Source organism: Engraulis encrasicolus, chromosome 4 (genome assembly GCF_034702125.1).
Source record: "Engraulis encrasicolus isolate BLACKSEA-1 chromosome 4, IST_EnEncr_1.0, whole genome shotgun sequence".
NCBI classification, from domain to species: Eukaryota; Metazoa; Chordata; class Actinopteri; order Clupeiformes; family Engraulidae; genus Engraulis; species Engraulis encrasicolus.
The window spans coordinates 10,540,839-10,554,488 of NC_085860.1; the positions used below are offsets into that span (position 1 = coordinate 10,540,839).

Genomic DNA, 13,650 nt, shown 5'->3' on the forward strand with positions numbered 1-13,650 from the left:
TGCTCCATTTCTGAGCGCCGCCTTCTTTTCTTTCCCCTTTTTGTCCTCTCTGTCAACAAGTCGAGAGTTGCTCTGGCAGGCCATGGTGACACCCCACGATCAGTTGAGGGTGAAGATAGTGGACATCCCAGGAAAAGATGCAGGACAAAGGCTGACTGTAGTGTTCGAGTGAGGAGTCCGCACACTTAAAAACCTTTTTGTTGTTGTTTTTTTATTACGTCATGGCTGGATTACGTTTCACATCCGGCTCGAAAAGATTGGGTGCAGGACTAGCAAAGTCACATGAAAGCTGAAAATAAAGTCTGCAACATCAGCTGCCCAAAAAGTCACATTAAAGTAAGAGAAACGGGAGCTTGGTTTCGCGGACTCACATGCTGTATCTCTATGACACACAGTGGAGTTGGAGCAGAGTGGCTTTTTCAGACATGTGTGTCCTCATATTATCCAAAAGATGTTAAGTTGTAAGCAATTTGACTTAGAGCTTGAACCCGAATGAATGAGAATCTTTACAGACATTCTTCTCCATGTTGAGTAGAGTAGAGTAGAGTAGAGTAGAGTAGAGTAGAGTAGAGTAGAGTAGAGTAAATTTATTGATCCCTGGGGGGAAATGAAGGAAAGGTTGAGACAGCAGAGAAGTTAGTTGTAGCCATGCAGCCGCCACCGAGTTGAGAAACCCTGATGACCTCCTGAGGCAGCTTGGAAATTTCTGGAGTGCCACGTCACGTCCCAGTCATGCCTCCCTTTAGGGCAGGTCACGACCCCTCCCCAGCCTCCCTGCCCCACCTCTCCTCACACTAACGCTAGCAAACAACCCGCACAGCCCACTGGGGACACTAAGGCTTGCTGTAGGTATTGGTACACAGTATGTGCCTGGGTTAGGCCTGTTTCTCAACCTTGACTAACGACCTTGTCATGTTGTGGCATTTAGTTTTTGTCAGTTAGCTTGTGTCAGTGTGTCAAGCTTTGTTTTTGTGAGAAAGACCACACACATTTGGTGGTTAGGAGGTAAGTTAATTGATTTTGAAAGGCCATTTAAATATTGCGGAAATTCGTTTTTGTTAGTTTGTGCCAGTGGACTGTGTAACGTTTCTCAAGTTTTGTTTCTAAGTTATTCAAGAGCTGTAAAATCATTTGTTTGGAGTCATAGTCAGGTTTTTTTTCCACCTCCACAAGGTGAATAGGTGAATTACTTTAGAGCTGGAGGGTATGGTAATTTATTTGGAGGCATGGTTGGGTTGTTTGGAGGCATGGTTGGGTTGTTTGTAGGCATGGTTGGGTTATTTGGAGCCATGGTTGGGTTATTTGGAGGCATGATTGGTTGTTGTCACTACATTAAATAAGAGTCTGGTCCTGGAGTGCGTCAGAGAGCAGGTCTGAATAGTGCACATGCACTGACGGTCATCACCACTAAACGCACGTACAGTACGCCTACAGCTGCACGCTCCCCTTGCACGCAGTGAGTTATGGATCTGGATGGAGGCCATATTGGGGAGACAGAAAGAGAGGCAGGCGGACAGAAAACATGCCTCTGGACACGTGCTCTTCTTGGGTCCAGCTGTCCACTGGTCTGCCTGACTAGCAGGGCACGACCCTAGCCTGTCCTCCCACTGACTCAGAGGACTGGACATCCCCCCCTCTCTCTCTCTCTCTCTCTCTCCCTCTCTCTCTCTCTCTCTCTCTCTCTCTCTCTCTCTCTCTCTCTCTCTCTCTCTCTCTCTCTCTCTCTCTCTCTCTCCCTGTCTCCCTCTCTCTCTCTCTCTCTCTCTCTCTCTCTCTCTCTCTCTCTCTCTCTCTCTCGCTCTCTCTCTATCTCTACCTCTCTCTCTCTCATGTTCTCGATCCATTTTCATGCTACATGTATGCATACAAACTGACAAACCTTATACATTACAAGTACAGTACTACATTCCGCCCCCATACTGTCCACACAGCTGGCAGAGGGCACAAGGTAGAAGGCAGCCTCTAGTCTCTAGCCTCTAGTAGTCTCTAGTCTAGTCTAGCCTCTAGTCTCTAGTCTCTAGTGTCTAGTATCCACGGGTTGTGGTGACACACTCTTCCTTTGCCAGATAGTTGCACAACTGGATTGATGAGCAGGGCTTAGAGGGCCTTCCTGCCTGCGCCTCTTACACTGTGCACTCGCACACCAGAGATGTGAAAGAGATCGACTTGGACCGCCCGCACAAACCACCCCCCCCCCCCCCCCACCCATTCCGTCCGCACTCTCACCCCCCATTCCGTCCACACCACCCCCCCTCCGTCCGCACCCCCATCCCCACCCCGCGTCTTGTCTCAGGATGGCGTTATTCCATTACTAGGAATAAAAGAAAAAAAAGAATGCAAATGAGAGAAGTTTTACAGTAGTTGTAATTATGCAAGTTGAATTGAGTTGAATTGAATTGAGGCTTGTCTTGCCAATCACAGCTGGGATTTAGCAAGGAATGATATTCCAAATATTATTCATCTGCAAAGACTTAAGTTTAGTCTGAATTTGCTTCAACTGTCTTCATTGTTGATAACATGATCATTTTGTTCTCAGTTAATGTCCCAGAAAGTCAGTTAAAGCCAATGACAAGGGGAGAGAGAGAGAGAGAGAGAGAGAGAGAGAGAGAGAGAGAGAGAGAGAGAGAGAGAGAGAGAGACTCAGAGTTCATTAGGGGTATCGTTTTTCTCCTCTCTTGCCCCCCCCTGGCTTCCTAAGGACAAGTCAGGACACGTCACCTCACCTCAGCCTTGTTGCTTCACAGCTCTCCTCTCTCCTCTCGCTATAGCTCTCCCTGGCTGTCGCTGATAGCTGTTCCTGGAATCTATAGGCACGGCTAAAAGTGTTGCCAGATTAATTGGGCTGCTTAGGACGGTGGTCTGTGGGTAAAAATGGGTAAAAAGTGTTTTTGCAAATTTATGATCATAGAATTCAATACAATTTAGTTCAAATTGGGCAGGATTTAGTGCCTCCAGGCAGGTTTGAGCATTTTTTTGGGCTGAAAATCATTAGTCTCATCTGGCAACCCTGTTGTCTTTTAGAAGAAGATACCGCACACTCTTGTCCATCATGCTGCAATTTATTAAGAAAACAACGTTTCGGCCCGTATGGCCTTTCTTAACCCTGTTGTCTTAACAGTAAAGGGCAACAGTACAGTGTATACTCCATTACAGTAATGTGGATCACCATTGCATGCCAATCATACAGTAACAGGCCTCAACATACGTGATAGGCCATTAGGTCCCAGGAATATATACTGTATATATGGAAAGAGCTGTGTGAAGTGATCCGCTGTGGCAGATTGAGGTAACTTAACACCTTGAGTAGTCGTCGCTGTAGAAGCAGCTAAGTGTGTTTTCACCCAATACCTCCCGTTGGACTTGGGCTGGGGGATGGCTTGAATACAGTAAATAGCAGCGCCCCAAGCTGAGTCTGTTTTCTGAGCAGTGGAAAAGGCCTTGAGGCTATGCGTTGTTGTTGTAGGTAGCATATACGTTGAGACCGTAAACATTCCTGCTGGGGGCTTCCAGGACACAGTCCTTACCAGGTGGGGGCTTTAAGGGTGGAACCAAGGACACCAAGAGGCCATTCAATTCAGGCATACTAAATTGGTCACTACTTGGTACTTGGAATTAGAGTATAGTAACTTTATTGATCCCGGTGGGGGAAACTAAGGATTTGAGGCATATTGATTTGGTACTGATTTGAAGCGTTTTCAACAGTCCATTTTGGAAATGAAAACATTTTCGTGTCATACCACGCCAATTGAGATGAATGTCAGCGCACTTGCAGAAATATTATTGGGTGTTCCATAGCCATCCAACAGAAAGGACTGAAATGGTGGTGTGGTTATATACCTTCCAAGTTGCACTGCTTTATAGGGGGAGGGAGGTGTGCATTTTTTATTTTTTGCAAGTGTGTGGAGATTTGTCCAGTTGGGAGAGTTCAGAGTGGGATGCCCTTTCTTTTCAGGGTATAACATAATGTCGACTTTTGATTAGCAAGTCCAAACCAGGAAGTATTTTTTATGCCATTTGCGCAATAGACCGTTTAAAATGTAATTAAAATAGGGTGAACCGTATACAAAGGTTTCCCGTTTACAAACATTCGCGCTGTGAGGAGGGGCAAGATGCTACTAAGTAGCCAACCATGTGAGCTCATTTTTTGAGTGACAGCAGTTTCCAACAATCAGAGGTTGAAGAGTGAGCAGCCAGGGGTGCGCAGCCAGGGGTGTTTACAAATGGGAAACTCATTGTAACCATAGAGTGTGCTGTCATTGAATGGAACGCGCCAATTCCATCACTTGTTTCTGCTGACCAATCACATGGGGGCCTTGTCTCTGTCTCGTCCAATAGGGATTCTTCCGGAGAACCATCCGTCTGAAGCTGGAGTACGAGAAGTGTGAGCGGCGCTGTAAGATCCAGAAGAGGAACCGCAACAAGTGCCAATACTGCCGCTTCCAGAAGTGCCTGTCCGTGGGCATGTCCCACAACGGTAAGCACACACACACACACACACACACACACACACACACACACACACACACACACACACACACACACACACACACACACACACACACAGTCATGTAGAAGTGCCTGTTCGTAGGCATGTCCCTCAACGGTAAGCGCGCACACACACACACACACACACACACACACACACACACACACACACACACACACACACACACACACACACACACACACACACACACACACACACACACACACACACACACACACACCCAAACACAGCATGCATCCCCAAAACCTCAGTCCCCCACCCCACTTTACACATGCACACACTCACGTACACATATGCCATATACAAGCATGCTCACAGACACACAGGGGCGCGCACACACACACACACACACACACACACACACACACACACACACACACACACACACACACACACACACACACACACACCTCACATAACACCCTCACGTACACACGTCGAGGTAATATTAGCCTGGCGTCCAAATAAGCCTTTTTGAATGGAAGTGTCGATTACACGGCCAAATGGAGGTAACTGGAGCAGGGGAGCGATTGCCATCCAATAGGAGCAGAGGAGAGCTTGCCATCCAATAGCGTGGGCCGCACACATGCTATATGGTGCTCCTCATATTTCACGCCAACACGTCTGACAGGCCTCTGCAATCCTTTAAGTGAATGACTGCTTGAGTATTGGTCTTGGGGACGGGACGGGCGGACTGGTCATGTCATATGAGTAGCAGGCAGGAGGTTGACAGGGAGCACTGCCTTCTACATGGGAAAGCAGGGGTGGGGAACCTTTTTCATGCAAAGGGCTTCTTCAAATCCTCCAAGGGCCGTAGAAGTCCTCCAAGGGCCATATTATGAACACAAATCAGGATTTCCCCTTGCACGTTAGGCCTATATTGAAGGCAGCCACCTTTAAAACAGACTCCACCTTCTCTAGGTCCCCTGAAAATAATGTATTGCAAATGTATTTTTTAAGATTCCTTTACAAAATATGTAATTCTTCATGTGAAGCTGCATAACATTCAAATTATATCGGGGGCCGGATAAAACGGCCTCAACGGCCGTAAATGGCCCTCGAGACATAGGCTCCCCATCCCTGTAAAGTTCGACTGGGAGCACTGCCTTCTACATGGTAAAGGGTTTTTAGCACTCTCCCATGGCCTAAAGGGTTGAAGGTCAGTGGCAGCTCCCAATCAGTAGCCCCCATAATGTGTACACTTCCACTAGTGGAATACTGTAGTAAATGGTGAAAATACTTTAAGTACCATAGTACAACACATTACTACAACATTACACAGGGCCTTTAGTAATACATTACTACCATAGTACAACATTACTATGATATTACACAGGCTTTAGTAATACATTACTACCATAGTACTAAACTACTATTACAGTACACAGGGCCTTTAGGAATACATTACTACCATAGTACAACACTACTACTACCACATTACACAGGGCCTTTAGTAGTACATTGCAACTTTGCCATTGTCATCCTGGGATCCCCTAAATGTGCAACAGGGGACTTGTCTTAAGAGTCTGAGGCATGCACATTATTAAGCAAACCAGTCAAGCTGGTGGTGGAATTCACAGATATGTCTGCTTTTCATCCCCAAAATCTTCCAAGTTGATGTTCATCCAAAGTACAAGGATTATGGCACACACACATGCAGCTTTTGTACACACTAAATCTTGTTCGGTTGTTATTTGAAAAGTTGCTTTTTTAAAGTAAGAAAAAATGGTTAAAATTCCATCACTGCTGTATGGCGAACATAAACAACATACAGACTAAAAAAATCAAAAATCAACACTTGGGGTAGATGTTAAATGGATTTTCTAAAGGGCTCTGTATGCTCTCGCGGCAGACTGCCACAGATAGTTTTGATTTTTGCTCCAACGTGATCAATAGGCCTGTCTACGTTATTCATCATCACTACGGTAGGGGCAACGAGACGATTGTTCAAACTATGAGTAGACTATAAAGTGTTTGTTGCTTTGTAGCTTCGTTTATTTACACGTAGTCAACGACAATGAAAATGTAACATATTTAATAAAAGTTTACTTTTTTAAACATTTTTTTGTTTCACAAGCAGCCACCACAGCGGTTTAGAACAACAAAGTGGCTCATTATCAACAGCAGGTCGCATGAAGTGGAATGTTTCTGCAGACACTGTTCAACTGTCACAATATAAGTTCCGCATTTTAGCTTGCCAGTACACTTTGGGTTTGTCTAAAATAAATGAAACATGGGCAACTTATTTGATGAATATTACCCGACATTTTCCTCTCACAAACGGTCAGCGCGGTGAATGTTTGAACAAGGAAATAGTTGCGTGTTGTTGAGCTGACCAGTCACAGCGGCTGCTGCCACGATTGTCTGCGAAGCTCGTCTACGACGAATAGTCACATTTTTGGAGGTGCACTGCACACACCAAGTCTCTGCAAAGGGGGGCAAAATCTCTGCGAGGCTGTCTGCGACACTGCACAGACTATGTGGTTTCTGAGTATAAACTGGGCTTTAGTGTTGAATTAACACTGCAAAATTTGCTGTGTTATGAGTTAATGGTCTGTACTGATCGGGAGAAAGGGTGGAATGTGTGTGTGTGTGGGGGGGGTATAAACGAGCCATCTTCAGATCACGCCACTGAGTGAAGTTCAGCGCTGAGAGCCAATGGCGAGAGGAGAGGGCTGGTGTGAATGAGTAGAGCGGCCTCTGCTTGCTCTGTGGCGATGGCCAATATTGGCTTAACCCTCCAGGAGAGATCTATACTCCACGCTGCACTGGTCAACATCTTTGACCTGAAAATAGCCGGAGTGGTTGTGTGTGTGTGTGTGTGTGTGTGTGTGTGTGTGTGTGTGTGTGTGTGTGTGTGTGTGTGTGTGTGTGTGTGTGTGTGTGTGTGTGTGTGTGTGTGTGTGTGTATGTGCGCACGTGTGTGCGTAAAAGTGTGTGTGTGTGTGTGTGTGTGTGTGTGTGTGTGTGTGTGTGTGTGTGTGTGTGTGTGTGTGTGTGTGTGTGTGTGTGTGTGTGTGTGTGTGTGTGTGTGTGTGTGTGTGTGTGTGTGTCTGTGCCCTTCATGAGCAAACACAGTGCATGGCATGCTGACCCTGGCTGGCCAAGTCAATGTCTCTCTGTCAGGAAGTGTTTAAAAATAGACACCACATCCATTACTCTGGCTCCCTTTAGATAGTCACAGGCACCAGTGTGTCATGGAAAGTGGACGAGACTCCGGATTTTATTTTTACTATATGTTTCCTAAAAAGCGTGCTTAACCCCTTAGAGACACAACCTCTAATGATTGTATATGTTTGGTATAGCCAGAAAAGGCAATGGCCAAGTTGAAACACGTTTGTGAAGAATTTCTGTAGTGGCACAGTTATGTTGAAATGTTACATCAGTTTTTTTTTATTTCCCAGGGAACAGAAGCACCCCGATGTACACTGAGAGGGAACTGTACTGCAGTGCAGTAACTATGCCATCAGTGAAACTGAGAAAAAGGCCTTCAAAGTATTGGCAGTAGGCTGGAAATTGTAGTTACTGAAAATTTGACAGAAATATCTCTAAAACAGGACACATTTGGACCATAGTCACAAGACAGATAAGGTGTAATGAAGACCGTTTTCAGTTTCAACTCAATTTTTTGCAAAGCCACCATGACATTACTCCATCCACAGCTGTTATGACAAGTGATTGACTTCTCTGACGAAAATAGATTTGAATCATAAACACCGAGCCATCACCAGCTGAGTTACATAATAATAGACTGTCGGCTACACAAGGCAACCTGGCTTTGGAAGAACCGGTGGGAGAAGCTTCTTCTCTTTCTTCAGACTACTAACCTCCAACCAGAACATCCAACACCCACAATACCACCCCCCCTAATCCACACCCTACACCACCCCCACCCCCACTACCACCACCAACCCCTACCACACCACCTCCACGACACCACACTCCACCAACCCCCACGACACCACCCCCACCACTCCACACCCTTCACCATTCCCATCACCACCCCCTCCAACCTCCCCACTACTCCACACCCTACACACCATCCCCCACCCCTACTACTCCACTCCACTCCCTACATGTCACCCACTGACTGGACTGCCTTCTAGGGTGTCTCCAGAGAGAGTAGAGAGAGAGAGGTACCATTGGCCCATTGTTTCCGGGTTCTATTATTGCGGGGGGGGGATCCCCCTTTAGGCAGACCTAGGCAGATCTAAGGACTGTTCTATTCAATGCTAGGAGTATTATGACACGCCCCTTTAGGCAGACCGGAACCTGGTCATGTTAGGTGCCCATAGCAACCTATTACAATGGCATATCTCTATATACTTAAAGAATCTCTGGTGTCTCTGATCCTGTCAGATTTGGCTCAGGAGACACAGGTGCTTAGTCTGAGCGGGATGTCGTGGCTCTTCATGTCGCTTTAGATGTTTGAGCGGCTCTCGGCCCAATTGGGATTCATTAGAGAGTGAGGTTTGGGCATGGGATTGGGATTGGGATTGGGTTAGAGAGTGTGGTGTGGGGTTGGGATTGGGATTGGGTTAGAGAGTGAGGTTTGGGATTGGGCATGGCTGGTAGTGTAGCGACTGGTTGCACTGTAGGGTGTGGGATGACGATGTGTTTTGAAAAAAGGTGCCCAACGTCATCATGCCAATGAATGAATAAAAAGAAGAAAAAAACTTAAGAAGAAAAAATCCAAAAGAGTGTGCAAACCTTCTTTTTAAGAAACGTCACTTCCTTTGTTAAGCACCAGGGATTTCGCCCAAGCAAAGCCACATTAGGGATGAGGATGGGCAGGTGGCATGGTAAGGTGGGGGATGAAGGTGGGGGATGGACTTTAAATGGGCAGGTGGTGGCATGGTAAGGTGGGGGATGAGGGTGGGGGATGAAGGTGGAGGATGAAGGTGGGGGATGGACTTTAAATGGGCAGGTGCGTCTTTGGCTGCTCGGCCATATGGACACCTTCCTTTCCTTGTGGCCATCAAGAGATTTGAGGCTTTGACCATTTGACTGACCATAGCAGACAAACTGGAAGAGATATACACTATATACAGATATATAGACTGGAGATATACACTATATACAGTGCTGAGCAAAAACTGAACCTACATGAACCCCCTCAACCCTCAGCCTAATAAATGTTGTACCACTCCCAGCAGCAACAATTTGAGTCATCCCGGACCGTACTGCAGTTTTAAAATCAGCTTTTCAAATGTATGTCAATAATCATTTATACTGTATATGTTGTCTGTGTTTCAACTGAAACAAACATATTTTTCTTTTATACCACGTAGGCTTGTAGGTGTGTATATAAGTCACTCCTCATAAGAGACTTGTGGTAGTGTATGGGAGAATATGGAGAATATTGGCTGTGTGGAAAGGTATGGGAGTGTATGGGAATGTATGGGAGTGTGTTGGCTGTGTGGAGGAATGCTGGTGTGGCCACTGACCCTTCAGGATATATAGGGCTGACTCTGGTAGGGACCAAGCGTCTTCAGAGGGAACATACTGCACACTCTTGTCCCCGATTCAGCTTCGGAATATGCCTTTAAAATGTATTTAACATCTCTGTCATCGGTTGCATCTTCCGCTGCCTTTAAGCAAGAACCTCTTTTGAGGCTGCGCTTCTGAAAGCCTGTCCAGCTGGTAACTTGACACGGCCCCGTACCCTGCCTGGGTGTCTGTCTGGACTCCATAGCCTGTTCAAACAGACGTACATGTATGTAAGAGACTCGCTGAGCTGAGCTGGTGAATCGATTCCTTTCCCTGGAGTCTCCCTGGGGATTTTCTTAAGAGGGATTTTAACATCCGCGGCCTCAGCAGTGCTGACACTGCCAGCTCGCCTCTTTTCGCCGGAGGCTCAACTGAAATAAAGTCCATGACAGCGTCTGTCTGCTGCTCCGTCTGGCCAAGGTGGGGTCAAGAAACTTCCTGTTTTGCTCAACCAGCCTCCAAAAAAAAGACAAGACAAAGAAAAAGAAGATGGAGAAAATGTGCTACTAGGTGGCTGGTGTTTGTATGGTTTCATAAAGGGGAAAACATTGATGATTCATGAAGTAGTTTGAGGTCCACTGACAATGCATCTGCTGAAATAGCACAAGTGGCAATTGGGCATGTTACTGAGCAGCAGAGATGGACATCCCAGGTTGAGGTTAAGTTAAAGTCCTGCCTCAAATAGTATTTAGCCAACTATCAATGAAAGTAATATGGGACACTTCGTTGTCGTGGGGGTCTGGGGGTCCTCCCCCAGGAAAAAAAATGTATTTCGTAGATTTTATGTCCTGCATTTTAGCGTCCCGTGTCCCGTTTCAGCTCAATACGCAACCTGTTCTTCTATTTCTAAATATGGGACAATTCTGTGTTTCAAGGGACGGTTGACAACTCTACCTGTATTTCATCCGGCAAACCCACAGCACCAGCTAATCCCAATTAGCACACCGCCTCAGCCGGAGTAGAGCTAATTGGGTGAAATCACCTGCATTAGGAGTACAGGCGGAAAGTACATGTGACACGGGACTTGAACTTCCTCAAGCCAGTTTGTGCACTTGGAGTGAACGGTGCTTTCAGAAGAGGTGTTCACCTTGACCCTGCTACTTTGGGAGAGCAAGGAAAAGAGAATCAGCTGTGCCTAGGCTACTGGTAGAAGCTGACTTCGAAATGTCGCTTAAAACCTGCGGTAAAGCAGAGTAGCCTAAATAGAACAAAAGTATCGCTGTTTGGATTTGATGTCGCTCAACCTTTGAAAGTCAGGGCACCCCGAACCTAGTTAGGCTATAGCCTAGGCTATTTATTTCTTTGAAATCATTATTTATTAGGCTACTACATTATTTCACAGTAGCCTATCTTGTAATTTTCATGAGCACTCAATGCAGATAGGCTACCTGCTCAGCACGGAGGTAGGTAGGCTACTCTGCCTCTTTTCTTGCGCTATGCAAACAGGGTCATCTCTTGCGCTTTGCGCAGATTAGAATGGCGTCAGCAACATTCAAAACGCAGACTGGTGCCCCGTCAAAATCTCGTCATTATTTTACCACACTTCAGCTATAACGGGCGTTGTCAGATGGTCAGAGACATGGCCAAGTAGCCTAACCAGAGCTTTGAGACCGCAAAATAAAAGCAGAATGAAGGTTCAAGACTGACAGCTGTTCGCACCGCCACCTTGACATTGGCAACTGATGAATATGACGTCGACTAATATCGACAGAATCAATCTGCAAATTTGATGACCAGGGCGGGCAGCATTGCACCCGGTTGAGAAACCGCTTTTCTTCAAGACTAGGATATTAGCTAAAATAGGCTCACCTTCTCTCAAGTTCACACCATTTGCACCTGCTGCGACAGGGGGCATCTTCACGTTCGTGACATTTTCTGAAATTGAGTGGGATTCATTTTACAATTAGGCTTTGCTATCATTTGAATATTTGAACCAACATCGACCCATGTTGGTCTTTTGGGACACTTGTTATGAATATAGGCCTATCAAAGACAAATATGGGTTCACAATGATAGCCAACAAAATGAGATTATTTTTTTCATTTGACATCGGCTATCACAGAAGGCCACATGGAATGGGAATGGGATAGTTAGGTATCCTACTTTGTAGGCTGTAATTTTGACTTTGGGCTCACCTTTCTTGCAAGAAATCAGCTGCAGTTGATTTCCTTCATTCTGTTTCCCCTGTCTCTCTTGCCTTTCTATTCTTTTTGTGAAAGCCTGGTGTTTTCGAAGTCTTTCATTGCTAACCGGCTGCTGCGTTTAATGCCTAATAATGACGTTCGAGTGAGTGTTGATTCCGCATATTGTACAATCAAAAGTCCGCGAGAGGGCGGACTAAACCAATGCGTGATAATGGGGGTGTCTGATATAGAATATAGCCGATTTGCAGGCTAGTATATCCAATTCAACAGATGTATTTCCAGAGAACATTGGAATTACATAAATTACCAACATGTATTGACATTATTTTTAAAATAATGTTTAAAAAAATGAAAGAAGAAAAATATTTTCCATGGGAGGGCCCCCGGTGGGCCCCCCAAGTGGTCTGGGCCCTAAGAATGAGTCTGGGTTTTCCCCCCCTGTTCCACGCCACTGACTTTGTGGACATCAAGTATTAAAAAAGGTGTTTTTACAAAGTGTTTATTTAGCAAACATACAATTAAAAAGGGGGGCGAAATCACATGGCTGAAGCAGACATTTTTTTCCTTCACTTTGGTCTATGTACTGAAATCCTTTAAAAGTTGAGCAGCAGGGGTGGTACAAGGGGTGTAAGCATTGCCGAATCCCATCTCCGACCACATCACAAAAAAACGTGAATTAGCGCTATAAACACATTATTTCTCCTCTATCACCACATGCAATAGTTATGAATGTTTTTTCCGTCAGTTTGGTGATATTTTGTCATGAGAGTCAGGCGTCGACCAGGGTGCAAATCAGTGAAGGTGAAGATGCCTGAAGAAGATCTATGATCGAAACGTTGCTCCCAATAAATTAAGTCTTTTGCAAGCAGTGTGCAGATCCTTTCCCGCTCCTACATGTGACAGTTTTTTGATTTGGCACCTGCTGATGCTTTTTTGCTGGATGTGCGCACTTTCCACTACACTGCAAATCAGTGTAGGACCTTCACTGAGGGTGAGAATCCGGATGTGCTAGCTAGCTTTAACTACCCTGCCCACCATTAACCCTTACTTTGTTAACCCTTTGTGCCCCCAGCGATCCGTTTCGGCCGCATGCCCCAGTCGGAGAAGCTGAAGCTGAAGGCGGAGATCCTAACGGGGGAGCGCGAGGTGGAGGACCCCCAGGTGGCTGACCAGAAGACCCTGGCCAAGCAGATCTACGAGGCCTACCTGAAGAACTTCAACATGAACAAGAACAAAGCACGAACCATCCTCACCGGCAAGACCAGCACACCGGTAAGAACAAATGTGCGTGTATACTGGAGTTTGTATAATCTTTATCTTGTATATTACATTACATTACTCTTAGCTGCCACTTTTTATCCAAAGCGACTTACAGCTATTTAGATACAGGATATTGGTTACAGTCCCTGGAGCAATGTGGGGTTAGGTGCCTTGCTCAAGGGCACTTCAGCCATGGATAGAGGTATAGGGAGGGGGAAGGGTAAGGGTGAGATTTGAACCTGCCACCCT

At 45.9% G+C, this 13,650-nt stretch overlaps 1 protein-coding gene across 2 annotated transcripts in view; it reads left to right on the top strand.

Annotated features, from left to right (window-relative positions):
- Nucleotides 1-13,650, top strand: part of pparab (peroxisome proliferator-activated receptor alpha b) — a 58,060-nt gene that overhangs the window by 34,177 nt on the left and 10,233 nt on the right. Inside the window, exons 4-5 of one of the 2 annotated variants that reach the window (XM_063196667.1) lie at nucleotides 4,336-4,474; nucleotides 13,214-13,425. In XM_063196667.1, the coding sequence (XP_063052737.1) occupies nucleotides 4,336-4,474; nucleotides 13,214-13,425 (351 nt within the window). The remainder of the gene's footprint in view (nucleotides 1-4,335; nucleotides 4,475-13,213; nucleotides 13,426-13,650) is intronic. The other variant, XM_063196668.1, reaches the window with a different exon arrangement.